A 26,312-nucleotide genomic window follows, 5' to 3' on the forward strand; every position below is an offset into this window, starting at 1 on the left:
TTTATTCAAGTGAGAAGAGACAGAGCTCCCGCAGAGCAAGAAGGGACCCAAAAGCGGTTGCCACTTAAGTGTAGAAGTCTTGGGGTTTATATGGCTACCGGGTAGGAGCACTGATCAATATCTATGCTAATTAAGTCCCAGAAAAGTGCTAAGGATATTGGTCAAAATCGATGCTAACCAGGTATTGAAAAAAGTGCCAAGATTATTGTTCAATATCTATGCTAATCAGGTATTGGAAAAGTGCCAAGGCTATTTATTTGTCAAACTTTATGCTAAACAGATATTGGAAAAATGTTAAGGATTTTGGTTAGCTCTTGATTTGGTAGCCTTTCCTCAGGCCTGTCCTGCCTCCCATTTTTTGCTGCCCTAGGACAAAGGAGTTGGCTGGAATGTTTGGACTCCTCTGCAGGTTAATTTCATGGAGTGTTCTTTACATTTAGAGAAGACTTCATGGGGTTCATTTCCTTAACTGTCTGCCTGTTTTACTATGTATCTTATTCATCTGCTTCCTAGCTGCCATGGAAGTAAAAGCGGCTTTCTTGAGCTGCACCCCTTTGCCATGATGTTTCTGCCTCCCCACAGACCTCAAAGCAATGAAGCCAATTGACCATGGTCTGAAACCTCTCAAAACCATGAGCCAAATTAATCTTAACTCCTTTAATTCATTTTGTTCCATCTGCCCAGATGTGGAACACCTATAAACATTTAAAATGAAGCTGGGCAAGTGGAGCATGCCTATATTCCCAGCAACTCAGGTGGCTGAAGCAGGATTACAGAACTGAAGCCAACCTCAGAATCTTAGGAAGCGACCCTGGGTTCAATCCCCAGTCAAAACAAAACAAAACCTTAAAATGAGCAAATAATACAATCCTTATGGTAATGCCAAAACTGTTTCTTTTAGCACTATTGTTTGGGGAAAATAGGTAATTGGCGGGGGTGGGGTGGGTGGAGGGGGGCAGGTACCAGGGACTGAACCCAGGGGCACTTAACCACTGAGCCAAGTCTCCAGCCATTTTTTGAGACAGGGTCTCACTAGGTTGCTTACAGCCTAGCTAAATTGCTATGGCTGGCTTTCAACTGGTGATCCTCCTGTCTCAGGCTCTCAAGCTACTGGGATTACAGGCATTTACTATCATGCCTGGAAAAATGTTAATTGAGTATAAAATGGTACAAACTTTGCTGCATGTTACTTCTAAATGTTCAACTGAATAAAATATTATGTACATAACTGATATTTAATATAAGAAATGCACTCATGAAAATGTTTTCTAGAACTAGGCTGTCATTTTATTTCAAGGAATTCCAGTCACTGTATTTCAGTTAATAGGTACTGTATTATCCCAGTACCCTATTTACAGGATGGTTTGTATTTTCTAATAATAAAGAATATATAAGCTCTCAATTCTAATTTCCAACCTATTCTAATGCAATCTGTGTCAATTTTGTTGTTAATATTTGCAGGCTTGAAAATCCGGGACTTAATTGATTGATTGTATCAGGCATTTTGTTACAGCTGAATAACACACCTGGTTACAAAAACAGAGGCAAAGAACAATTTTTACCCATTATGATTTATTCTCTACAATACTTCATTAAAGAGTTCAATGATTTGCACTCAGAAGTTATATAGCCAAGAGGCAACCAAGTGTAATACAAAGAATTGGTCTGAAGTCTTTGCACTGAAGGCCATACAGTCTCTTGCTTTAGGGAAATAAGAACGAAAATAAACAAAAAGAACAGATAGCTCCCTAGGCTCCAGAAATCTCAATAGAAAATAACATTAACAGTTAGTGAAATTGTAGATGTTAACATATCATGGAAAACATATCTTGTGCAAAAATTAACACCCAAGACTTCATTTGTATAGATGATTTTTATTATAAACAGTAAAATATATATAACATTTCAACTACAAACCTTTCATGTGGAAAGGGTCTCTAACATGAGTTGTTTTAATATTATAAGCGAAAAAGTTTAAGAACCTCACAGTGGAAACAATCCAACACTGACAAACTCTAATGATCAGACGTCCTCTTTCAATGTAAAATAAGGACAATTCATAATTACAGAGAATGTCCTAGCTGTGGGTATTATGAGACAAGCCAACTTTCCAGACCAAAAGGCACTCACAGCTAGGGATGAAACAAACTCTGAACCAAGCCGGTGAAGTCCAGCTGGTTCCGTTAACAGTGGTTACCATGCTATTCAGCTCCAGCAGCCCAAGGACAAAAGAAACACTGGGCAGGAAACACTCCCTCTTCTCTACCACCCACGTACTCCCAGGTACTGGCCACCCTCTTCTCTGCTTTGGTCAAGCGTGTGGAAGGCAGTTCAGTTCATTTGGAGCTGTCCACCTCCCTATGCAAAGCTGCCATGTGGATGACCCAGACTAAGTCTATTTTCCTGAAAGCCACTTGCCACAGATTTCCATGAGGCCATCCTGACCCATACACTTCCAGACCGCTTCCTGACTAGCTCCCCATCCAGATGGACACCAGCAGTGTCCATTCCTTACAGGAGACTACAGTTTCCCTTGGCCAACTCTCAAGTTCCCTTGACAAGGCAAGAGGAACCTAGCTTTCCCATTGTTGGTGCATGAGGGAATGTTCGGGGAGTAAGGCTTCTTCACTCCAGAAACCACTGAGCCCACTTCAGTGTGATGCTGGGCTTCACCAGCCCGATTCTTGTGCACTGATTTTTTTCCCCCCATTTCTTGGGTTTTTAAATTTTCTGTTCATTTTCTTAAATGGCAGGTATCCTATCCTACCCTCAATAAAATAAAATAAAATAAAATACATACTATACATTGGGGAAGACAAATAGGGCAACATTTCTACAAGAAAAATAGGCTTGAGGAGCATGGCACTGTAAATGCTTGCATGACCAGTCTCAGGGGTGAAAGTTTAGCACCATTTTTTTTTGCTTTTTTTAAATCTTTAGAAATTAAACACAACTTTTAACATAGAACACTTGAACAGTAATGAGTGTAGCCCTATGTATCAATACTGTTGTACAAATTGGAGGTGGGTGGCTTAGGCCAGAGCTGACCACCCTGACATCAATCCATGGCACCTAAGAGTAACTGTCATCACATCTGTTTGTAACAAGACATTTATTATCCTCAGCAGTAGGAAATCATAAACCGAACCCTTACCCTTCATTTACATGGCAGGGGGAATGTGATAGGCCACGGGAACCTAGCACAGCAGTGAGGGGAAAGCAGCTTAGGCACCCTGATGTCCCCCATGTCTTCCCCATATATTCTAGGTCCTTGCCAGCAGCACAAACCTGCTCCCTTACCCATTCCTGCCCAGGAACTTGAGGGTGATGCCTTGAACATCCCTTCTTAGATTGTGCCCCTGTTCCCCCTCCCCTATTCCTGGCAGAAGGACTTGAATAGTCACCTTTTTTGGAAAGCCACACCATCACCACATAAACTCTTAAAAAAAAAATAAATTAAATCAAAACATGTGTTCACTGGGTTGACACCCAATCCATTTAAGAGTTCTCTAAGCATGTTGTTGAATACCAGTGTATAGTCCTCAGGATCCTTTTTTCCAGCTGGCCACCTCTTCCTGTAAATCACTTTAGCAGTGCCTTTGCGACAACGCATTCAAAGAATCTCTCAAGTTCTATGAATTTTGCCACCAAATAAGTGAAGAGGCAAGGGGGAGGAAAACTTGCTGATGGCTATTTGGAAATCAGCAAAAGGAAAGGGAAATGTCACATAGAAGTTTAAATGACCCAGAAAAAAATGAGTGGTTTGGAAATTTGCCCTCCTGGGTTGAAGATTCCCATAGTAAGCAAGATTAAAGATTCACCTTGTTTAGTTACACAGCTTTGTTCTAGAGTCCTATAAAGGACTGAAACACCAACAGTCTTCCCACTTCAGGCAAACCAGAAAAAGGAACTCCACTGCTTAAAAGTCCCTCGGGATGTCTGCCTGAAAAGAAAACCACTCAGAGACCCTGGATTCGCTCCTATGACAATGTGCCCTCTGACAGCCCCAAACCCATTGCCTGTTTGCACATCTATGCTTCCAAGAACCTACATCCAGCTGTGTAGGCACTGCTACCAATAGAGGAGTGAGGTAGCCAGGTGGTGAGGAAGAGGTCTCTCCTTTCATGCCTGCACGCAGTGATGACACCGGGACCTCCAGGGACATCTCCATTCCTCAGCAGGCTACATCACAGAGCTCTGTTCAATACCAGCAGACTTGATGCAGGGAGAGTGCCAGAAAATCCAACTGAGAGTGGGATGAGAATTAAAACCTTCACGACTTATTGAGCAATGGAATCTGCAACGCCATCCAAAGGGCTTCCGATCTTGATATGGGTCTCTGTCCAGGAGCCTCAAAGGACTCGTGGTGCCCATGCTCAACCCTAATATGGCGTCCACTTACGAAGCATGGAGGTTGTGATCAACTCTTGGTATGCAATAAACTGGAAGTTTAAAAAAAGGAATTTAAAACAACCTAAAAATGTTTCTTGTTGGTCTCCGTTGCCCAGACTGCCAGGGGAATACACCTATTGATCTGGGGAGGCTGTGGGGGTGTGTGGGGGGTAAGCCTCCATGGATCATCAATTCCGACTTCCAGGGTGTGACCAATAACACATGCGGCAAATCACCAGACCAGGGTCTTCTGAACCCACACAGTAATTTTCACTAGTCATGGAGGAGCCCCAATCCAACGGACCCCATATTGAGGAAAGGCTGAGATAAGGCTTGGGCCCCTCAAGTTCTGTTTCATTCAATTAACCCCACACCCCCTCAGTCAGCGGGGGGCAGACTTGGCAACGGAAGCTAGCATCATAAAATGGTGCAGTAATAGAAGTAACTGGACCAGGAAGAGGAGGCATCTGCTCCAATGATGTCATAGCCATTGGTGGCCACAGGGGGGTGGGACTGGTCATGCAGCCGTGTGTCAGGAGTAATGATTGTAGAGGGGCGGGGCATGAAGAGTGCCATTCTGGAAACAGTGCTGTCGAGAAGCAATATACTCTGCGTAACTGATTGTCACCTTCTCACTTCGGTACCTGTATAAGGAAACAGGCAAGGGTATTAGGAACTCCAAACAACTCCTTTTGTAAAATCACTCAGCAGAGAAAACCAAAAGCTTATTCCACATTTCGAAAGAATAAAATGGAAGACCAAGAGCAATCTTACTTACAGAAAATGAAAGACGGCACAAGAAAACAATGTTGTTATTACAAATGAACAAGATGAAAAAGCACAATCACATTTCACCCCTGAGAATGTACTTCGGCACATCCCACCTTTAAACGCTACATAAGCTTATCATCAGGCTGCTTGTAAGCAATCTGCTGCTGGGGTCTGGATGAAGAATTTCAAGATCAAATTACATGGGTGGTAGATTGGAAGACGGCTGCACCAAAATCCAGTGTAAACTGCATATCTACTTTTATGTTAAAATAAGATCAATTGGACAGAAGTGCAACCTCAATTTGCAGAAGAGCAACAAACAAGTTATAACTAAAAGGGGCACAATTACCTAATTCTGGGTCAAATTCTGGTGAAGCAGATTAAAGGATCCTTGGGCTATATGGGACAGGTCTCAATCCCCAGATGAATATGCCATATCACAGGGTTATCAGAACAGAATTCATAGCACTTTGGCTTTGCTCTGGAAAGAGCCATGAGTCAAGATGCGAAGCATGGGGTGTTACAAACCTATGGAGCCTACTACAGACCACAGGAGCTGGGTGTGACAATCCTTACCCAGAGCCATCTCTTTCCCACTGTAATCACTCCTCCACTGCAAGGTGATTATTCCTGAATTTTGACAGGGAAATGGCTGTTCAAATAAATTGTAATAATAATAGTAATAATGCTTTGTATTTGAAGAGTGTTTTTTTTTTTTTAATTTATTTATTTTTATTTTTTTGGTGCTGGGGATTGAACCCAGGGCCTTGCACATGCTAAGCATGTGCTCTACCACTGAGCTATGCCCCCAGCCCCTTAATTTTTGGAATCCAAGGCATTTAAAAAAAACTCTGGGTTATCTTCCAAACCTGTGAGGCTAGCATGATTATTCAGCATTATATAAATTAGGGGCCCAACAGAGGCCCTTAGAAGCTAAACCTGGCAATGCTTCCAATTACCATAAGGACGGGAAGAGAACTGACATCTATTGATCACCTACAATGTTGCCTGACCCTGGGCTAGAAATTCTCCATACATTACCTTACCACATCCTAAAACAATCCTACAGAATTATCATTCACATCTTACAGACAGGAAACAGGCTGAGAGAGGTGGAATAACTGGCCCAGGTCACATAGCTAGTAAGTGGTTGAGCTGGGATTCAGACCCCAAGACGTGCATTCTAAACTAGGCAGCCTCCCCGCAGAAGTACATAGAAATTTTGTTCCCAAAAGGGGCATCCTTTTAACTCTTTGTGAAAAGCGTTTCTGACTCTTTTGCATCCCCAGCCATCTGACTGCATGAGTGGATAAGAAGTAACCCCTCAACTGGCCTTGGACTACTATACACCGGGAGCCTTCTCTCCTAACTTCAGCCTTCCCCCTCAGCCTCCCAACCATGTGGGACCAAACGGACACCCTCAACTTGCTTGAGCCTAAACTATGCCCCAACCCCACAATCAGCTTAGCTACAGAGACACACAGAATGCTGGAGGAGTCTCTGTCTTTATTGGTACTGCTTCCTGAGAGCATCAACCTCACTCATTCATCTTTGGTTAGGGATATTAACACTTTTTTCTTCCCCTTTCCACCAAAAGTATCTTCTACCCAACCCCCACTCCATGAAAATGGCAAGGAAAATAAGATATTGGCTTACCTGGTGAGTTTGATCGTTTTTCTGAATTCACTGGTAATTGGAGCCTTAAAGCCACCTTTCCTGAGCAAGGAGTCTATTGTCTGAATCTGATCCCAGTCTGAGGAAAAGAGAGGCCACACTGAGGTCAGTATACAACCAAACAAGAGTATGACATACTCAAATATGGCCAGTGCAGAAGACAAACATGTTCAAGAAGCAGCAAATCTGCTGGAGCAGAGGAAGCCCTGGGCACTAGCCCATATACTTAGAGCCCCATATGCTTCACTAATTGTCCAGTGGAGACTCTGATACAGGATGGCCATAATGGTTGTTCCCACACACCCTGCTTCTGAGTCCTTCCTGTCAGGTTACCCCAGCATAACTATCAAGGAATAAACTCAGTCTCATGCTGTTGGCCTCATGCTTGTAACCAGGGCCTCTTTATTGAAAGAGGAGGACTTTTTGTTTTGAGACAGGGTCTCACTATGTTGCCCAAGCTGGCCTTGAACTCCTGGGTTCAAGTGATCTACCTGCCTCAGCTTCCTAAGCAGTTGGGACTATAGGTGGACATCACTATGCCCATTAGGAAAGGGGGATTTAAATTTTGCAGCTTATATTCCTATCAGAGTAGCCTTTCTTCAGTTTAACTATTTCTTTTTTTTTTCTTGGTGGGGGGGCATATAAGGGATTTAACTTAGGGACACTAAACCACTGAGCCACATCTCCAGCTCTATTTTGTATTTTGTTTAGAGAGAGAGTCTCACTGAGTTACTTAGCGCCTCGCTCTCACTGAGGCTGGCTTTGAACCTGCAATCCTCTTGTTTAAGCCTCCCAAGCCACTGGGATTACAGGCGTGGGCTCCTGCGCCTGGCCAGTTTGATGATTTCTATGAGTCCTATTTTCTAAGAAAGAGAACTGGCAGCAGGAAGGAAAATGTTCCCTTAGGAAGGATGGAAAAGTTGTTCACACATACATTGTTGAATTATTTTTGCAAAATTTTTAACAGACAAAAACCAAATACATCAAATTGAAAAACAAAACCCCCCTAAATTACTATATAAGATATCCCCAATTTTTTATTTTCTCAATCAACTTTTAATTATTTACCTAATCATTCTAATCTTACTAAAAAACACTTCTGGTGTGCTTCCTTATACAGAGGGTATTAGACTTATGTCCTCACATAAGTAGTTAAAAGGTTCCTTTTTAATGCCACATCCCCATTGCTTTCAAAAAAAATTTAAACACAACCACAATGGTAACCAACAAGGCAATCGCTTCCGTATAATTAGTTCATTAATATACTTAACTGGATATTTTTCTCTATTCCAGGTTCACACCCAACCAATACCGTGTTTCACATTTTATTTTCAAAAACAGACTAATTCCAAGAAAGAAAGAAAACTGGGTTACATATCACAGAAAGCACAAGCAACAATTAAAGGCATTCTTCTAGATAATTCTTTTAAAGAGAAAACCTGCCCAACCTACTTCCTACCTTTGATGTTCCCATTTTAAGAACTCATTAACTACTGAGTTCTTTAAAAACAATAAGGAGTATGTATGTTTTGCCCTTTGCCAAGTTAACAAATAAATAATGACTCATGATCAAAAGTTCAATACCCACTGATACAGGCAACTTCCCTTTATAACGAACTCTATAATGTGGTCAGGTTGACTTCAAAGGAAGTGTTTAAACAAGCAGGTAAATGAGGGAAGCATCTCCCCTTTTCTTTTTCCCAGCTCCTGCACCTTTTTTGGGAGTATGCCCCTATCCTATAGGAATCTGACAGGCATCAAGAAGAAAGGCATTCATTCTTAGTGGCAGTTGGGCTGAAAAGACGACCCACTTCACTTTCCTGCCTTTGAGCTGGCACAGCTGTGAATGGTGCTAACTGCTAAATGCCCATTCGTCCAACTCACCTTGTTCCTTAGCAACCTCAGGTAAATATGTGGCTGTGCGTTTGACACCTTTTTCATTGATGAATTCAATTCGAATCCCATGGACCCCTACCTATAGAAAAACACAATCAAGTAAATGGCATTTACTTATTCTAATGGAACTTTAGTCACCCACATATAAATCAACACATTCCTGATCTGCTTGACTCTTCTTCCCAGAGAACTTCTTGCTTTCCATGACTAACTCTTTCAGATATATAGGCCACATCAAAATAAAAGCTATATTTCAAGAGCTGCCAAGAGGAATCTGGAATATTTTCTATTGGGTTATCCCATTCATTCATTTTTTCTTTTTTTAAAGATTGAACTGAGGGCTTTTTTTTGCCACCTTTTTTCATTTTGCCATTGAATTTGTGATTCTCTTGCCTTGGGCTCCCAAGTGGCTGGGATTACAGGTATGCACCACTGTGCCTGGCTATTATTTCTTATTAGATGTGAAAGGAGGAGGTAGAACAAGAGTGGGAAAAGTCAATCTTTCTTTCCTTATTCATATCTCAGTTGTACTGGGGACAATTCAGGAGCCTTCTACCACTGAGCTTCACCTCTAGCCAATTTTTATTTTTTGAGATAGGGTCTTGCCCAGATTGGACTCAAACTTTAGATCCTCTGCCTCAGCCTCCCAAGTCACTGGGACTACAGGTATGTGCCACTATGTCCAGCAGAAGGAAGCCTTTACATTTACATTTCCTCTTACTCCTAATTGAGCAGCACTTTTTCTGTCACCTATGTTGCCCAAATTTGGTTCCACACTCAGCTTTCACATTCTTAGACCCTCTCAATAAAGGAGATACATTACCATGTACTAACCCGAACCCAAATGCAACGAGAGATGCAGAGTTCCAAATGCGGCTGTTCTCACCTCCCAGTCCAGGTAATCACTGGCATCCTCAAAGTTAGTAAGGAGGGAGACAGAGCAGAAAAGTTTAGGCAGCTCCTCTCGGGTCAGGGGGGGAAATCGGCTGTCCTTAAGTGCACTGGAGGGGGACAGAAAACATAAGTGAGGTTGCTCTGGAGTTGAGAGACATTACATGCCACAGAGCTCACATAGTCATGAATCCTGATACATACAGACAGCATCTACCATCCATCAATATTAATATGTTAATATTAGCTGTCGATATAGGAACTGATAGTGACTCACCAGATAAAGTTCCTTACATTTCCTGTTTACCAAAAAAGGAATGCTTAAAATGTATCACTTAGAAGAATGGAAGTCAGGCAATTTGTTTCCAATTCTAGACAATTTGTATACAGTTCTTAATGCCCAGTGTCATTACCTGGTTAACGTATATTCCCTGAGTCCTGAATGAAGATTCATGGCTGAGAAAGTCCCGATGCAGCCGCGAAGACGCTTGTCCCGCCCTGTCTTCCACGTCACAAAGAGGGGACTAAAAAAAGAAAAACAAAAAACATTGTCCAGCCCCAAATTAATCATGGATAATGTTTCTTTCTGTTACTGCCCAAAAGAATTTTCTGAACTGCCAGTTACCTGGAGAACTCTGGCTTTCTGTAAGCTGTTCAGTTCTGGCTAGAAACAGAAAACTTTCCTGAAGAAAGGCTCTCTGAACAACCTTTCCTATACTCCAAACTGAGAGTTTCCACTCATTCTGACAAATTTATGGGCTATTTTCCTCTTCTTTGCCCAGAATTCAACTTTTCCTTCTAATTCTCCATATTCTCTCCTCATGTACTCTTTTTATGAGTAGCCACATCCCCCAGCCCCATCTTTCATAATATTAGATATACCTTTCTCTGCATCCTCCTGGCCTCCTTTATTTGCAAGAATTCTCTGCAAGCCCGTGTTGTTCCCATAATTATAACTGCCCCTGGCAACTACAAATTTTTCCTGTTCATAAATTTTCAGAAAAGAAAATGCCTTCTCAAGAAAGCTTTTTATTAACAGAAGTTGCCTTTTTGTTCCTAGGCCAAAGCTTTTATCAGATTGTGAAGATTTTTTTTGTGTGTGATCCCTTCACATTCTGAAGGCTATTACCTCTTTAGACTATTGAGTTAATCGCTTCTCAAAGGCAACCTGAATGTTTAGTTATCTACTTCTTTGATCATTGTTACAAAGGATCCCAGCAGATTTTCCACCATTTCCTTCCAATAAAGCACCTGCACAGTATCAGACAAAGCTACTATCCTCAAATCTACTCAAAACTTTCTCAATACCTCTACTACCCACAGGGTAAAAATACAGAACCCAAAGCTCTGAACTAAATCCTACACTTGAGGCTACCATCTGCTATTCCAATCCCAAATTCCTTTCCTATACAGGACACCTATATCTTAACCAGGATTAGGATCTGCACCTGCTCAGATTGGTTTTCTTTTTTTGGTACTGGGGATTGAGCTCAGGGGCACTCAACTACTGAGCCACATCCCAGCCCTATTTGGTATTTTATTTAGAGATAGGGTCTCGCTGAGTTGCTTAGCGCCTCACTGTTGCTGAGACTGGCTTTGAACTTGCGATCCTCTTGCCTCAGTCTCCCAAGCCACTAGGATTACAGGAATGAATACACCACTGCACCCTGGCTGGGAGTTTCCTGATCATAGTACCTTATGGCAAGACATCCCTAAAAAGTCAGCACATTTTTTTCTCCACATTTCCTCACTCTGATTCATATATAGGAGTAACTACTATTTCTCTCTGTGTGATTCACCAACTCAATGACCAGCCTCCTATACCCCCCAACTTGCTGCCCAGAGCTCTGTACAGCCTCAGCATGGCATTAAAAGTTGAGACATGATCTTATATTAATGAATGCTCCAAAAGCACTCCCTAAAAACAAAAATCCAAAAGCACTGGTGCTTTTCAAAGTTAGCTCAGAACTGCTTGCTTGTTCATTCATTCATTCTTTTTTTTTTCTTTGTGGTTTTGGGAATCAAACCCAGGACCTCATGCATGCTAGGCACGTACTCTATCACTGAGCCTCAGCCCAGCTGCTTCCAGTTTTGAGAGAGAAGACAGCAGCATGAGTTTATTCCTGTTTATTTGTACTTTAGAAATACTGCTCATTAACCAGGCACAGTGGTGCAAGCCTGTAATCCCAGCAACTCAGGAGGCCAAGGCAGGAGGATTCCAAATTTGAAACCAGGCTCAGAAACTTACTGAGGCTCTAAGCAACTTAGTAAGATCCTGTCTCAAAAAATGGTTCAGTGGTTAAGAATCCCTGGGTTCAATACCTGGTACCTGCCCCCCAAATAATAAAGTAAGTAAATGCACACAACACACTCATAGCTCATCGATATCATGGACACCTTTAGAGGTCTTAGAACAAACAATAGCCCTGAAATAAAATCTAGTAAAGCTGATTCTGAGTTTCCCTGATGGGATGTCAATGGCCCTATAGGATACTGTGATACTGTAGATGATACAGTGGAGGTGTCCCTTATTAAGAACATTAGCTTTCAATGAATGAGAGCTCATAGTCTCCTGCCTGGCCCACAGACAGTCCCAATTCACTTGGACTTTAACACGATGGTATGATGATGTCACTTTCTATGCAAAAGGTTAAATGACTACCCATTGCCACATGAACAGAAAAGCCAAGAATGAAATGCCCCTGGTTTCCAGAACATTACTGTAACAATAAACTTAAACCTACTTCAAATACAACATAGCCTCCTTCCATTACTGAATCCACTAATTGTTCTAAATATTATCTGGACATTTCTCATCACTCCCCTTTACTCAAATGGTGTTACAGTTTTTTTAAGCAGCCGACACTCTATAAAGAAAATGACCTCAGAAAATCCCATCATGCCCTCCTTAGTGTACCCTGCACCTAATTTACTCACTAGGGGTCATTGGTGAATCTAGGAAGTCGTGGCTGTGGAAAGCCATAGAGGTGACAGTAGAGTACGTCAAAGCAATAGCAGCACATCTCTGCAGTCACCACCAGATTCTTAGTGGTGTTGGCAGTTCCATTGGGCCGGGGAAGAGGGCTCAGCGCTCCCGATGCGGGATTCATTCGTGTGATGGGAGAGTTTCCAGGTCCCAGAGTTAAGTCCGACACATTCTCCCGTCCACTGCTGCTGTCCACATGCTGGTGGTTTTGGAGAGGTCCTGAACTAGAGCCGGGGACAGTTGTGGACTGGTTCCCGTGACTATGAGTTCCACTTCCAGATAATTTGGGCTTCTTGACCCCACAACAGCCAGCTGCCAACTTGGGCTCAAGTGGAGGAACACAGCGTCTTTTTCCCATCCTGATTTGGTGCTCGTGGTCTGGAATACTGCAGAATCCTAACCCAAAAGAAAACAGTTAAGTACAAATTTGAATGGTTAAAAGAAGAGAACAAAAAAGAGTCCACATGGGCCAGGTAAGAGTTATCAAATTCTCTTTTCCAGGGCTGGGGATGTGCCTCAAGCGGTAGCGCGCTCGCCTGGCATGCGTGCGGCCCGGGTTCGATCCTCAGCACCACATACAAACAAAGATGTTGTGTCTGCCAAAACCTAAAAAATAAATATTAAAAATTCTCTCTTAAAAAAGAAAAATTCTCTTTTCCACCTGAACCTCCAGGACATATGGTCAATAAGGTTTATAGACCAAGAGGGCTAGAAGAGACCTTGAGTTCTATATCACAGACCTCTAAATTTTTCCTAAAGTAGTTCTATTAAGTTTATGGCCACCATGGACAGCGGCAGGAAATAAGCTGCTCCCTCTTTCTTAGGACACCCCAGGGCAGAAGAGCAGAGCCAGCATGCACATGCTGAGGATGGGAACATTTCAAGAACAACTGCAAGACCGCCCCTAACCGTCAGGCTTAGGTTGCTTTCTCTACCTTTTTCAGAGGCTCCAAATTGAACCATCCTAATTTTAAAGAACTTCAGAGGAACATTCAGGCTTTTCCTTGTTAACCACATCCCTTTAGCATTTTTCTCATCACTAACTTAAATCTGTGTAATTTCAGTCTCAGACAAGAGTGAAGATGAAAAGCTATTAGCTGTCATTCTGAAAAATGCACACCCTTTAACACAAGGCTCCCACCTGTTTGTCTACACAGCTTTCCCTTATTAACCCCTTCCTCATTTTCTTTGGTTCCCCTCTGAACTCTCTCCAATTTCTATACATTTCTATCCTTTCAAGACCATATTCAAAAAAACCCCAAAAATCAAAAAAACAAACAAAAAACCCCCCTTGCAACCTACTGGAAACCTTTATTTACACAAATGACCCAAGCTTCACAGTCCTTTTGTGAGGTAGCCATTTCTGCCCTGTCATAGCCAGGCAAAGAGATACGAAGCCACCCAGTTTAACAAAATGCAGCATCACATAGACTGGGGGACCAGGGCATCCCAACTGATGATGTGAGGGGAGGAAGGAATGTATTTCTACTAAAATTTTCTTCCCTTAAAAATCGAAAGGTCCTTTTTCTGTTGTCTGAAAAGTAACAACCTTCAGCAGAATCAGAAAAATAAATCCTAGGTATTTCAATGTTGATAACAACGGAGTTTGTAAAATTCTGAGGACTTCAGAAAATTATAGTTTCTTCTCAAGTCATTTTATTTGTTATTGCTTTAGCCATATACATTTGTATTTTCTCTGAAATTTGGACATGTATCACATAACTTTTTTTTATTTTAAGTTGTAGATTACAGACACAAAACCTTTATTTATTTTTATGTGGTGCTAAGGATCGAGCCCAGTGCCTGACATGTGTTAAGCTTAAGTGTTGTACTGAACCACTGAGAACAACCCCAGCCCATGTTTTTGAGACAGTGATCTCTTGTTGCTCAGGCTAACCTTGAACTCCTGGGCTTGAACAATCCTCCTGCCTCAACCGCCAGAGTAATTGGAACTCCCTGGCCGTAACTGTCTCTTCTTTCATTTTTATTTATTTATTTATTATTTTGTGGTCTGGGAGTGGAACCTAAGGCTTTACACATACTAGGCAAGACTCTACCAGTGAGTTACACCTCCAGTCGCAATGGCTTATCTTTTTTTTTTTTTTTTTTAAATACTGGGAGTTGAATCCAGCACTTTACCACTAAGCTACAACCTGTCATTTTTAGTTTTTATTTTGAGATAGGATTTCACTAAGATGCCAAGGCTGGCCTCAAACTTGTGATCCTCTTGCCTCAGCCTCCCAAAATACTGGGATTACAGGCATAAGTCACCACACCCCGCCCACAACTGTCTTTTTAGGCACTGCTCTACAATATACAATTTTCGTTATAAATTCTTCAACCTTTTAAATTAGATAGCTACATATCCTTTTGCAATGACATTGTTTCTACACAAGCAATTTGTCATTTTAGGCTAAGGGAATATAAAAATTTTATAATTAGTCATGACAAAATACACAGCTAGGGCAACTCTGAGATGAAAGCTGTCTGTAGCTAAGGAATAACGACTTGTATACTTCAATGTCTGGCTTGAAACAGGTGCTGCTGCGCTGCTGCTGCTGCTTCTTTTTTTTTTTTTTTTTGATACTGGGATTGAACCTAGAGGTGCTTTTGCCACAAACTAGATTCCCACTCTGTTTTATTTTGAGACAGGGTCTTGCTAAATTGCTGAGGCTGGCCTCAATCTTTCAATTCTCTTGCCTCAACCTCCCAAGTCACTGGGATTATAGGTATGTACCAGTGCAACTGGCTCAGGTTTGAGAAATTTCTATGTACTTGATATTCTGAGCGTGAATGTCATTGTCTTATATAGCTGAAAGGGAGCAGAATGTCTTGGTTTAAAATGCTGCCTCCAAGCTAAGTGAGGTGGCACACCTCTCCATTTTTTTTGTACTAGGAATTCAACCCAGGTGTGCTTTACCATTAAGCTACATCCACAGCCATTTAAATTTGAGACAGGGTCTTATTAAGTCATTGAAGACCTTGCTGAGTTGCTGGGGCTAGCCATGAACTTTTAATCCTCCTGCCAAATTGCTGGCATCACAGGTGCATACCACTCTGCACTGGGCTGCAGCGGGTGCCTATAATCCCAGTGACTCAAGAGCCTGAGGTAGGAGGAGCACAGGTCAAGGCCAGCCTAGGCAACTCACTAAGATTTTATCTCAAAATAATAAGGGTCAGTGATGTAGCTCAGGCTACATCAGTGGAAGACTGCTTGCTAGCATGAGTAAGGCCCTGGATTCAATCCCTAGTACCTCAAGGGGAAAAAAAAAACAAAACAAAACTGCCTCCTCCAGAGCCAGATAGCCTGAATTCAAATCCTACTTCCTCCACAACTAATTTTTCTCAGAATCAGTTTTCTCAAAATAGGAATAACAATAATAATTGCTGCCTGGAGTTGACAGAATTAAATGTGATGTGTGGATGTGGATGTGTGTGTGTGTGTGTGTGTGTGTGTGTATGTGTGTGTACGCCATGAAGTAGTACCTGGCTCATGTTAAAAATGTAATCATTCCATTATTTCCTAGGAGAGCAACTCCTAAGACAGCAAGGACTTGGCTATGCACTCAAGGCTTACAGCAGTGTTTGCAAGAAACACAGGATTCAGCTAGGATATCAGACTCCTCTAACCTTTCAGGAAGGTAGACAATTCTGCCTCATTTTATAGAGGCAGAATTAGGACTTGGACTTCAAGGCCTAGGTCTTCTCACCAAGACACACGGAAGAATGAAACCGCCAATTAATACTCATTCGATTAAAAAAAAGTAGATTCTAGGGTACACTAAAAACTAATCTAATGGTTTACAGCAACTTGTCAACAAAAAGGGTTCAGGGAAAAAAAAACAAAAAAACATTAAAACCTCAAGCCCGAAGACATAACCCAGAATACTCTTAAGTACCCACACAGGAGCCCTGTCATTTGAGTCCATAATGGATGTCACTGGTCTGAATTCTCACTACCTTATATGTAATTGTGGGCTGAGGGTTTAGGAGACATGTTAGATGAAGGACTACCCACAGAAAGCTAGCATTCATTAAGGTAAACAGGGCCCCAACGCTCTGCCTCTAGAGCCCCAGAATGCTAAGAATCAAGGAGAAGGGATGAAAACAGTCTCATTACACCAAATCACAGGAGGTGCCGCAGTCTGGCTGGGCACAAAATCACGAGCCACTCACAGCCTTGTAGATTCAAACAGCAATTCTTTATTCCCGAACTCTCACCGGCACTCTACACGTAGGTTCTGGGGAAAATCCACACCTCCACCGGGCTCTGCATCCCAAATACTCTCAGAAGATAAGGATAGCATATTGCTCCCCCAGGACTAGGGATGGAATCCAGGGCCTCACATATGCTAGGCAAGCCAAACTACATCATCTGCCCTTTTTATTTTATCTTGACATGGTTTCACTAAGTTTCCCAGGCTGGCCTCGAAATTGTGATCCTCCTGCTTCAGCCTTCTAAGTATGCATGCTGTTTTAGATTATTCATTTCCATTGCTTTTTACTGTGTGCAGCAAGCATGATTACAACTGATTACAGTGTTTACATTTACCAATTTCCCCACACCCTTTCAAAATATAATTAAATTATTGTAGATGGGCACAATACCTTTATTTATTTTTTTGTGGTGCTGACGATTGAACTCAGTGCCTCATACGTGCAAGGCAAGCGTTCTACTACTGAGCCACAACTCCAATCCCCCCAAATATAATTTGACATGGACAGAACCAACCAAAATCTTGTGGCTCTTTAGGCCAAGGCATTTCTCTGGTAGGTGGCTGAGCAAACAAATTGACAATCTCATATGAGGCCCTGGGTTTGATCCTCAGCACCACATAAAGATAAATAAATAAAAAATAAAGGTATTGTGTCAAGCTACAACTACAAAAATAAAATATTAGAGGTCAGGCACAGTGGTGCATACTTATAATCCCAACAGCTTGGGAAGCTGAGGCAGGAGGATCTCGAATCCAAAGCCAGCCTCAGCAAAAGCAAGGCATTAAGCAACTCAGTGAGACCCTGTCTCTAAACAAAATACAAAATAGGGCTGGGGATGGGGCGCAGTTCAATCCCTGGTACCTGCCCCCCTGCCAAAAACCAACAACAACAACAAAAACATTAGAAAGCCAGTTACACCCCTGTAATTCCAGCAGATGGTAAAGCTTAAATGGGAGGATCAAATTCAAAGTGAGCCTCAAAAACTTAGTGAGACCTTGTCTCAAAATAAAAAATAAAAAGGGCTGGCAATGTGGCTCAGTAGTAAAGCAACCCTGAGTTTAATCCCTAGCGCGAATAAAGAGAGAGAGAGAGAGAAAGAGAGAGCGCGCGCGCGTGCGTGTATTTCTTAGTCTAGGAGTATAGCTCAGCAATACAGCACTTGCCCAGAATATGAAAAGCCCTGGATTTACACCCCAGCATTGGGGGTGGGGGCAGCGGCGGCGACATTTCTTAAAAAATGTATTTTATATATTTAAACCTAAAGAAAATATGACCAATCCATCTATTTCATTTATGCTCAATATATATTATCCGCTCTCTTCACCTTTGCACCTACTAGCTAATACTGAAGGCAGCCTTTTTTTTTTTTTGAATTGATAATTAAATCCAGGGGTGCTTAATCACTGAGCCACATCCCCAGCACCCTGTCACCTTTTAAAAATATTTTATTTACAGACAGGGCCTTGCTAAATTGCTGAGGCTGGCTTTGAACTTGTGATCCTCCTGCCTCAGCCTCCCAAACCGCTGGGATTACACGTATTCTCCAGTGCCTGATATCAACAACTGATATTTTACTTATCAACCATTATAAGCAAATATCAACTAAAGTACAGATAAAGAATATACATTGAACTAGGTGCTGATGATAAATAACACCATCTGTTAACTACCAATTTTATCAAAATGTTCTCTTTAGGTTTGAAACTCTTCTATCTATCTATCTATTTATTTATTTTTTAGTTTTCGGCAGACACAACATCTTTGTTTGTATGTGGTGCTGAGGATCGAACAAGGGCTGCACGCATGCCAGACGAGCACGCTACCGCTTGAGCCACATCCCCAGCCCCAAGCTTGAAACTCTTCTAATCCAACAAAGTAGACATCTCATTCCAACAAAGTTCTAGACTCAGCTCCAGGTACTAATAAGGATCAACAGATACTCTGATCACGAGGTGCTGTGAATTATAGCAGCTTAGCCGTAAGTTTCTGAGAATACAGCTTCTGACACTGCAGAGCAATACCATTTTAATAGCACAGGCTAACCATCTGTCTGACCAGCTAAAAACAAACTCTACTGAATGGCGTAACCTACCTCTTCCAAAACTGACATGTGAAACTGCTCTTACCCTTCTCCAAATTTCATAAAAACTACCAATGATGGTACTTTGATCATAGTATGAGTTACTGTAGAGTTGATTCTTCTGCAATAAGTGGTCTCAGGCATAATAATTTTTGCTTGGTTAAAACATACATCAAATTCTTAATTGAAGCACACACTATGGCAACTCATCTAAGGCCTTTGGGCTGGGTCACTTACTTCAAAAGCCAGAGCAGTCATCTCCTTTTTCTGCTGTACATTCACTTTAGAATTATCAGTGAGAACACATAAGTTAAAACTGGTTTTCTACCACATGGAAGTAATACCCTTATTTCAACAAAAAGCAGGGGTAAATAATATAATCCACTGTTTTACCTCTTAACCTTGCAAATGCCACTTCGTGATTCCTTCTTTGGTTCTGTGAATAACTGAACAGTTCTCTGCTGGTCAGCTTACAATGCTACTTAGAAATTCCAACCAGCAGTGACTTCATCTCCCTGAGCATGAGAGGCCAGTGGCATCTGTGTTTTCTCTTTCACAACACCTAACACTGTTGCCTATATATAGTACAGACAATAACAACAAATTGCTGATTATCACTAACAATCTTCTAGTAATTTAATAATCATTTAAGTTTGCATTAGAAAAAAACAACAAACTGCTGTACTCAGTGGTACATGCCTGTAATCCCAGCAGCTAGGAGGCTGAGGCAGGAATATAATGAGTTCAAAGTCAGCCTCAGCAATAGTGAAGCACTAAGCAACTCAGTGAAACCCTGTCTAAATAAAATACAGAATAGGACTGGGGATGTGGCTCAGTGGTCAAGTGGCCCTGAGTACAGCCCTGGTACAAAAACAAAACAAAACAAAACAACTTACACTTGTTTTGATTCCACTGTGAACTAACTATGGAGTGACTCTGTGTATGTGATTGAATCACACCCTCAGATTCAAGGAGGCACTTTTAAAAGCATCAATTCTCTTTTTTTTCCATGTTTTTATTAGTGTATTAAATATAATAATGGGTTTCATTTTATGTAAGTAGCTATTCTTATCAACAATGTCAGCTCTATTCAGTCCAAACCAAGGGACAGTTTAATAATTAATTATTCACAGCAAAATGGATAGACAATGTGGATAATTCATTCTAAAAATTAGGTCAGCCACCACCTAAATGCACTTCTTGGTTCAATTTATATCAGTAACTGTCATCTTTGCTAAAAAACGCACCAGTAACTGGTGAGTTCTGTACCTGGCCTCAGGTGTCACTTATGTCAGGTTTGACAGATTGTAAAATGTAAACTGCATTTGAGAAGAATTCTTTTTCCTTTTAGAATAAAGAGGCACTTCAAAAGTGACCCAATGGAGTATTTATTTGCCTGGGTGGCAATTTATGAATTCAGGGATTAACAGTGATCACTTCTCATAAATTGTTAATGTTAACAAACAAGGCATCGAGACCAGTACTTTGACATCATGTAGGGATGCCCTGATTGACAGGGTTGGCTGGGCAGAGAGGCCTCTTTCCCTCCATGTGGATCCCTTATAAGGCTATTAAGCCCACTGAAAAAGACAAACTATTGTCCTTCCAGAGCAGCTCCCATCTTCAGAGAACAGAGCCAAAGCTTTATGGTGACAATATAATTGCCAACTCTGCCAAATTCTGATGTGTAAAATCTGAGTGCAAACTCAGGCAAGCTGTCAAATCTCTGTGAACCTGCCATGGCAAAGGGCTATTTGTGAGCTTTCAGAGAGTAAGACATGGAAAGAACCTGGCAATCTTTTGGCACATAACTACAATTTGTTAAGCGTCTGCTAGTTCTAATACTACTACTATCCCTACAAATAAAAGTAGAATTAGTTGGGCAAGGTGGCTCACACCTGTAATCCCAGTGGCTCGGGAGGCTGAGGCAGGAGGATCACGAGTCCAAAGCCAGCCTCAGAAAAAGTGAGGCGCCAGGCAACTCAGTGAGACCCTGTCTCTAAATAAAACAAAAATAAGGCTGGGGATGTGGCTCAGTGGCTGAATGCCTTTTGAGTTCAATCCTTGGTACCTAAAAAAAGTAGAATTATAAAAATAACAGAGGTCTGAGAGGTCTGAGTTCTTACCATTTCTAGAAAAATAAATACTCTCATAATATGATTTTATTAACTACCTTTTAGTCTAAAAGAGTATATTATTATTATTATTATTATTATTTTTGGTACTGGGGATTGAACTCAGACACCAAGCTGGCAAGAAACAGTACATCATTAACATGGGATTATTATTTAAATGTCCTTGATGTTTCTACTCTTTGAAAGGCAATGACTTATTATGTATCATCCACTTTTTGAAACTTGTAACAATTCTATTCTAGCTGGGCATGATGGTACACCCTGCCTGTGATCCCAGTAATTCAAGAGGTTAAGGCAAGAGGATCACAAACTCAAGGTGGGACCTGGCAATTTAGGGAGACACTATCTTAAAAAAAAAAAAAAAAAAAAAAAAAATTCTAAAAGTGTCCTTATTTAAGGCTATACACTAAAAAGAAATTATACTTGATAAATATACTATTACTATGGACCTCTTGATGCCCACTGAATACTAATGCTCTGTCAAAGTAATTACATTTCAATAATCCAATTAAAATATCTAGAGAAGTCTAGAGGGAAAAAAATCTACCTTCACCCAAATCTACATTTATCTTTTTGTTTGGGGTGGGGGGCACTAATGATTGAACCCATGGGGTGCTTTACCACTCAGCCACATCCCCAGCCCCTCAGCCCCACTTTTTTTTTTTTTTAAAGAGAGAGAGAGAGAGAGAATTTTTTAATATTTATTTTTTAGTTCTCGGTGAACACAACATCTTTGTTTGCATGTGGTGCTGAGGATCGAACCCGGGCCGCACGCATGCCAGGCGCACGCGCTACGGCTTGAGCCACATCCCCAGCCCATCAGCCCCACTTTTGAGACAGCATCTTGCTAAGTTTGTTTAGGGTCTTTTTTTGGTTTTTTTTGGTGGTGCTGGAATTGAACCCAGGGCCTTGTGCACACAAGGCAAGCACTCCACCAACTGAGCCACATCCCCAGCCCTGCTTTAGGTCTCACTAAATTGCTGAGGCTTGTCTCAAACTTGCCATCCTCCTGCTTCAGCCTCTCAAACTGCTGAGAATTACAGGGATGCGCCACCACACCCGGCTACATTCACCTTTTAAAGGCAACCCTCAAAACACCACCTCATAAAGATTTTTTTTTTTTTTAAAGAGAGAGTGAGAGAATTTTTAATATTTATTTTTTAGTTCTCGGTGGACACAACATCGTTGTTTGTATGTGGTGCTGAGGATCAAACCCGGGCCGCACACATGCCAGGCGAGCACGCTACCGCTTGAGCCACATCCCCAGCCCCTCATAAAGATTTGAGAGTGAGGAAAAGGCAAAGAAAAAAAGGGTCTTTGCATTTTATTATTTAGAATCAAAACATCTGCTAAAATCAAGCCTTTCTCAGACAGAACAGGCTGTAGTTTCCTTTGTGACAGAGAGTCAAGTTGAAATTCAATTTAATAATTATATGATAGGCACTGATATAGCACCTAAGCTATAATTCTGGCCTACTTATGGAACTATTCCAGAAAATAGTCAGATGAAAAACCCACATACATTCTGGTAACCATTCCAACTAATCATTTCTGTAAAATTTTGTCATACACATACATACACTGGTGCATGAATATTTTCCACCACAAAAGACAGATCTACATAAATAATTACTTTTAAAAATTTATATATATATTAAAAATACACCGGGCTAGGGATATAGTTCAGTTGGTTGAGTGCTTGCCTTGCATGCACAAGGCCCTGGGTTCAATCCCCAGCACCACAAAAAAAAAAAAAAAAAAAAAAAAAAAAAGCGCACAAAACTACACATTTCACATCAACCTTGCTTAAAGAAAAAAACCTGAAATACAGTAGTTAAAACTTTTGTTTTTAGCCCACTTTCTCCTTTCTATGTGAGCTATAATAAAATGCCAGATCTTTCTGGGCCTCAGTTCTTTCATTTGTAAAATGAAAACATTTGTCCCCGCCTTCCTCACAGAGGGGCTGGCAGGCTCTGATGAGATGCAAAGCACTCTGAAAAACTCTCTTCCAAGTGTTAGTGTACTGTCATTAGTAGAAAAAAATGATTCTCATCGTGCTTATTATACAACCCAAACTCTCACAAGTGCTAGGCAAAGTTCTCACAGCTACATCTCCAGTCCCCACAATACTGCCAGCAGTAATATATTTTTCCCCAGAACTTTATTTAAAGTTCACAAAGAATTAAAATTATTTTCCAATCTGTGATAGGACTTTCAAGAAAAAAGTATCACCATAGCAAATTTAGAGCAAATGTTCCAAAATTTATAAAGATTAAAAGTGTTATGAACAAGAACCAAAAATTGATCAGGAACTTCATCAACCTCTGAGTCAATTAATCCAAGAATTAACACAACCTCTTTTGTCTTTAAAAGTGAATAAGTAAGGGAACTGGGCATGGCGGTGCACATCTGTAATCCCAGTGACTCAGGAAGCTGAGGCAGGAGGATGGAAAGTTCAAGGCCAGTCTCAGCAATTTAATGAGGCCCTAAGCATCTTAATAAGAGCCTGTCTCAAATAAAAAGGGCTGGGGATGTGGCTTAGTGGTGAAGTACCCCTGGGTTCAATCCCTTGTATTAATAAATAAGTATTAAGTAAATTTGGGAAGGGATTAAACTAGAAATGAAAATATAATGCTCCACTACCATCTAGGTCACTCTAGCGGGTTTATGAAAAATAAACTTGTCTTTGCACATTTAAGTTACTTTAAAAAAGATTAAATAGAAGAACTTCATGGAATAGAGAAATACAAGAAAACAAAATACACCTACACCAAAATTCAAACACAGGCTTAAAACCAAAACCAGCAACAAAACTCCACTTTAAATATGTCCAAGGTAATACTCACTGAAAACAGAAAGTCTGTATTGTCAGAGGAACAGCTACAACAAAGGAGGGGAGCTACTCTGTCTCTGGAATGAATTTTCTTCCTTCCAATTCCATTCCTTCTTCCTGTACCTAAGATGGAAATACAAGTGGAATGAATACACAAAATCCAGGTAGTATAGAGTCAGTTTTTTGAGAAATTACAACACAACAGAGCAATTTCTGGAAAAAGAAAACAGCAGAACAGGCTCTCCTTACTTTTAAACATTTCAAACACTAAATACTATGCAGCAACAACAGTCCTATATCTTCAATCACCTCATCCTGAGCGTCATCACCACGGCAGGACACTGAGGATCAAAGGTTGCATTGCACTCCAACATGAGACACACATTAAAACTTCCCCCACCACCAATTTAGGTCAAAACTTGCTCTCAGGTCAGGAAATACCATTTAGAGGTTCTGCAATGGTTTCTGAATATAAATATACTCTCAAATCCTCTGCAAAAAGTACCGAATAATTACTGAACAACGATGTGTCAGGGCCAGGGACCTAAGGGCAGACCATCTTGTTACACTAGAACAATATGGTAAGTGTTGGTAAGAGTCATTCATCCTTACTCTTAGTCTTGAATAGATCTGTTCATAACCTCTTCACCAACTCTCCCCATTCTCCAGCAACAGAGAATTTAGCTATTCCCAAAGATGTAAACAGAAGGATTCAGGCCCCACCCACTCTATCCTAAGAGAGGGCAGTGAAAAAGGATAGGCCCAGAGGGATAAGGGTGAAGGAACAAGGCAAAGAGAGGAAGGAGTTCAGATCAGGACAGGGAATGGAGGAGGGCAAGGAATGAAGGGCAAAATCCACAGCCCGAGAAGGAGAGACAGAAAACCCAAAGTGTGTAAGGTAGAGGAATAGTGGAAAAGGGGATGACGGGATGAATGTGGAAGGAGGGACTTCGGGTGGGGTTGGAAAAAAAGAAGAGGAGGAAGAGAAAAGCGCGCGTGAAGAGAGTTAAGCAAGAAAAGAACGAAGACAGTGTGGGGAAAGGAGAGGCCGGAGCGGGGAGGGGCAAAGCAGGCAGGGGGGGAAAGGTGAAAAGGTAAGGCAAAAGGATGTGGGGCAGAGGACTACCGGGCGCTAAGGGAGTTGGGGAGACCAAAGAGTGACGGGTAGAGCAGCTTGGGCCGAGCCGCGGGGGTGGAATCCAGACGCCGGGCGGGGGAGGGGGCGGCGGGCCCGTGGGTGGGGGCCGCCAGGCGGCGCCGGAGACCACCAAACTTTACACAGACCCGACACTGTTTCCTGGAGGGAGTGCAGAAACAGCTGCGGCTGGAGCTTTGCCTCGCGGCCCGGGCAGGGGCGACAGCCCACCCGCTCCCTGACACTGACTCACGACCCCCTGCCCTCGGCGGGGACTCGCGGCCCGAGGCTCAGCCTGCCTCCCAGCTCCGCGCCTGGGAGCCCCTCCCCCACGCTGCCCCGGGATCCTCGCTCCAGGACCCCGGGGACCCACTCGCGGTCCCTCCGCCCGCCCCAACAGAAGCAGGCCCGGGGAATCCGGCGACGACGGCCCAGGGAAGGCCTGGACCGGCAGCGAGGGAGGAGGAGGGCGCGGCGCAGTCCGACTTTCCCACCTTTTCTCCTGGCCCAGACGCGGCCGGGGCGGACAGGACCTCTCGCGCTCTGCCTCCTCCTCCTCCTGCTGCTTCATGGAGCCATGCGCCTGGGTGGGGGCTCCCGAGAGAAGCGGGCCGGCGGGCTGGCCGGACGCGAGGCGCAGACCGGGCGGGGCGAAGGAGGTCGGCGAGCGGGCGGAGGAAGAAACGGCGGGGCGGCGGCGGCGGCCGGGAAGAATTGGAGGTATTTCCCGGGCGGCTGGAGGACTGAGTCGAGCCGGGACCCAAGTCCTCCGGTATCCCAGCAGCCACCGGAGGCAGTGAGGTAATGGAGGAAGAATGTAGGGAGTCCTCCTCTGGACCGCCCGCCCTCTAGCGAACCCTGGAGAACCAGAGAGACCAGAGCTCCGCCTCATTCCTGTCACGTGACCGTAATCCGCTCAGGGTATTGGCTGGCGTGGACTACAGTGTTCAATTTGGGAAGCTGCTTTCCATTTGTGGAGCTGAGTCCTAGTTAGTTGGGATAAAGAGGAACACCCGGGAAGACAAGAGAAGGCCGACGTCCCCGGCGGGGCGCGAATCTGGCGGAGCTGGGTGCCCGGCTGTCTGGCTTGCCCGCGCGGTGCACGCCGGGCTGCCCGGCCAGGCCAGAGGGAGCGGAGCACGCCGGGAACCGTAGTCCCGGCCGGGCGAGCGACGTTGTCCGAGGCGTTGCCGGCCCAGGTGCTGGGCTCGCGCGGCTGACCCAAGTGCTGCAGCCTGGCTGCCCGGCCCTCTCCCAGTTTTTTGTCACTCTCTTTAGTGACGAAAAACTGAGCTGCCAAC

At 42.7% G+C, this 26,312-nt stretch overlaps 1 protein-coding gene across 3 annotated transcripts; it reads right to left on the reverse strand.

Annotated features, from left to right (window-relative positions):
• Positions 1-1,559: 1,559 nt before the first annotated feature.
• On the reverse strand, positions 1,560-25,642 carry AMMECR1L (AMMECR1 like). 3 transcript variants are annotated; one of them, XM_081261618.1, is made up of 8 exons: positions 25,506-25,642; positions 23,890-23,999; positions 12,562-13,006; positions 10,038-10,148; positions 9,620-9,734; positions 8,722-8,812; positions 6,820-6,916; positions 1,560-5,036 (listed from the first exon to the last, which is right to left on the reverse strand). In XM_081261618.1, exons 3-8 carry the CDS (start codon positions 12,966-12,968, stop codon positions 4,925-4,927), a joined length of 933 nt encoding a protein of 310 aa, XP_081117744.1. In that variant the 5' UTR covers positions 12,969-13,006; positions 23,890-23,999; positions 25,506-25,642; the 3' UTR covers positions 1,560-4,924. The 3 variants fall into 3 exon arrangements, with proteins under 3 accessions (XP_081117744.1, XP_081117745.1, XP_081117746.1); XM_081261620.1 differs by lacking the exon at positions 1,560-5,036 and adding an exon at positions 5,751-5,793; XM_081261619.1 differs by lacking the exon at positions 23,890-23,999.
• Between the last annotated feature and the right edge of the window lie 670 nt (positions 25,643-26,312).

Source organism: Spermophilus citellus (assembly GCF_964194105.1).
Source record: "Spermophilus citellus genome assembly, chromosome: 11".
In the NCBI taxonomy this organism is placed as follows: Eukaryota; Metazoa; Chordata; class Mammalia; order Rodentia; family Sciuridae; genus Spermophilus; species Spermophilus citellus.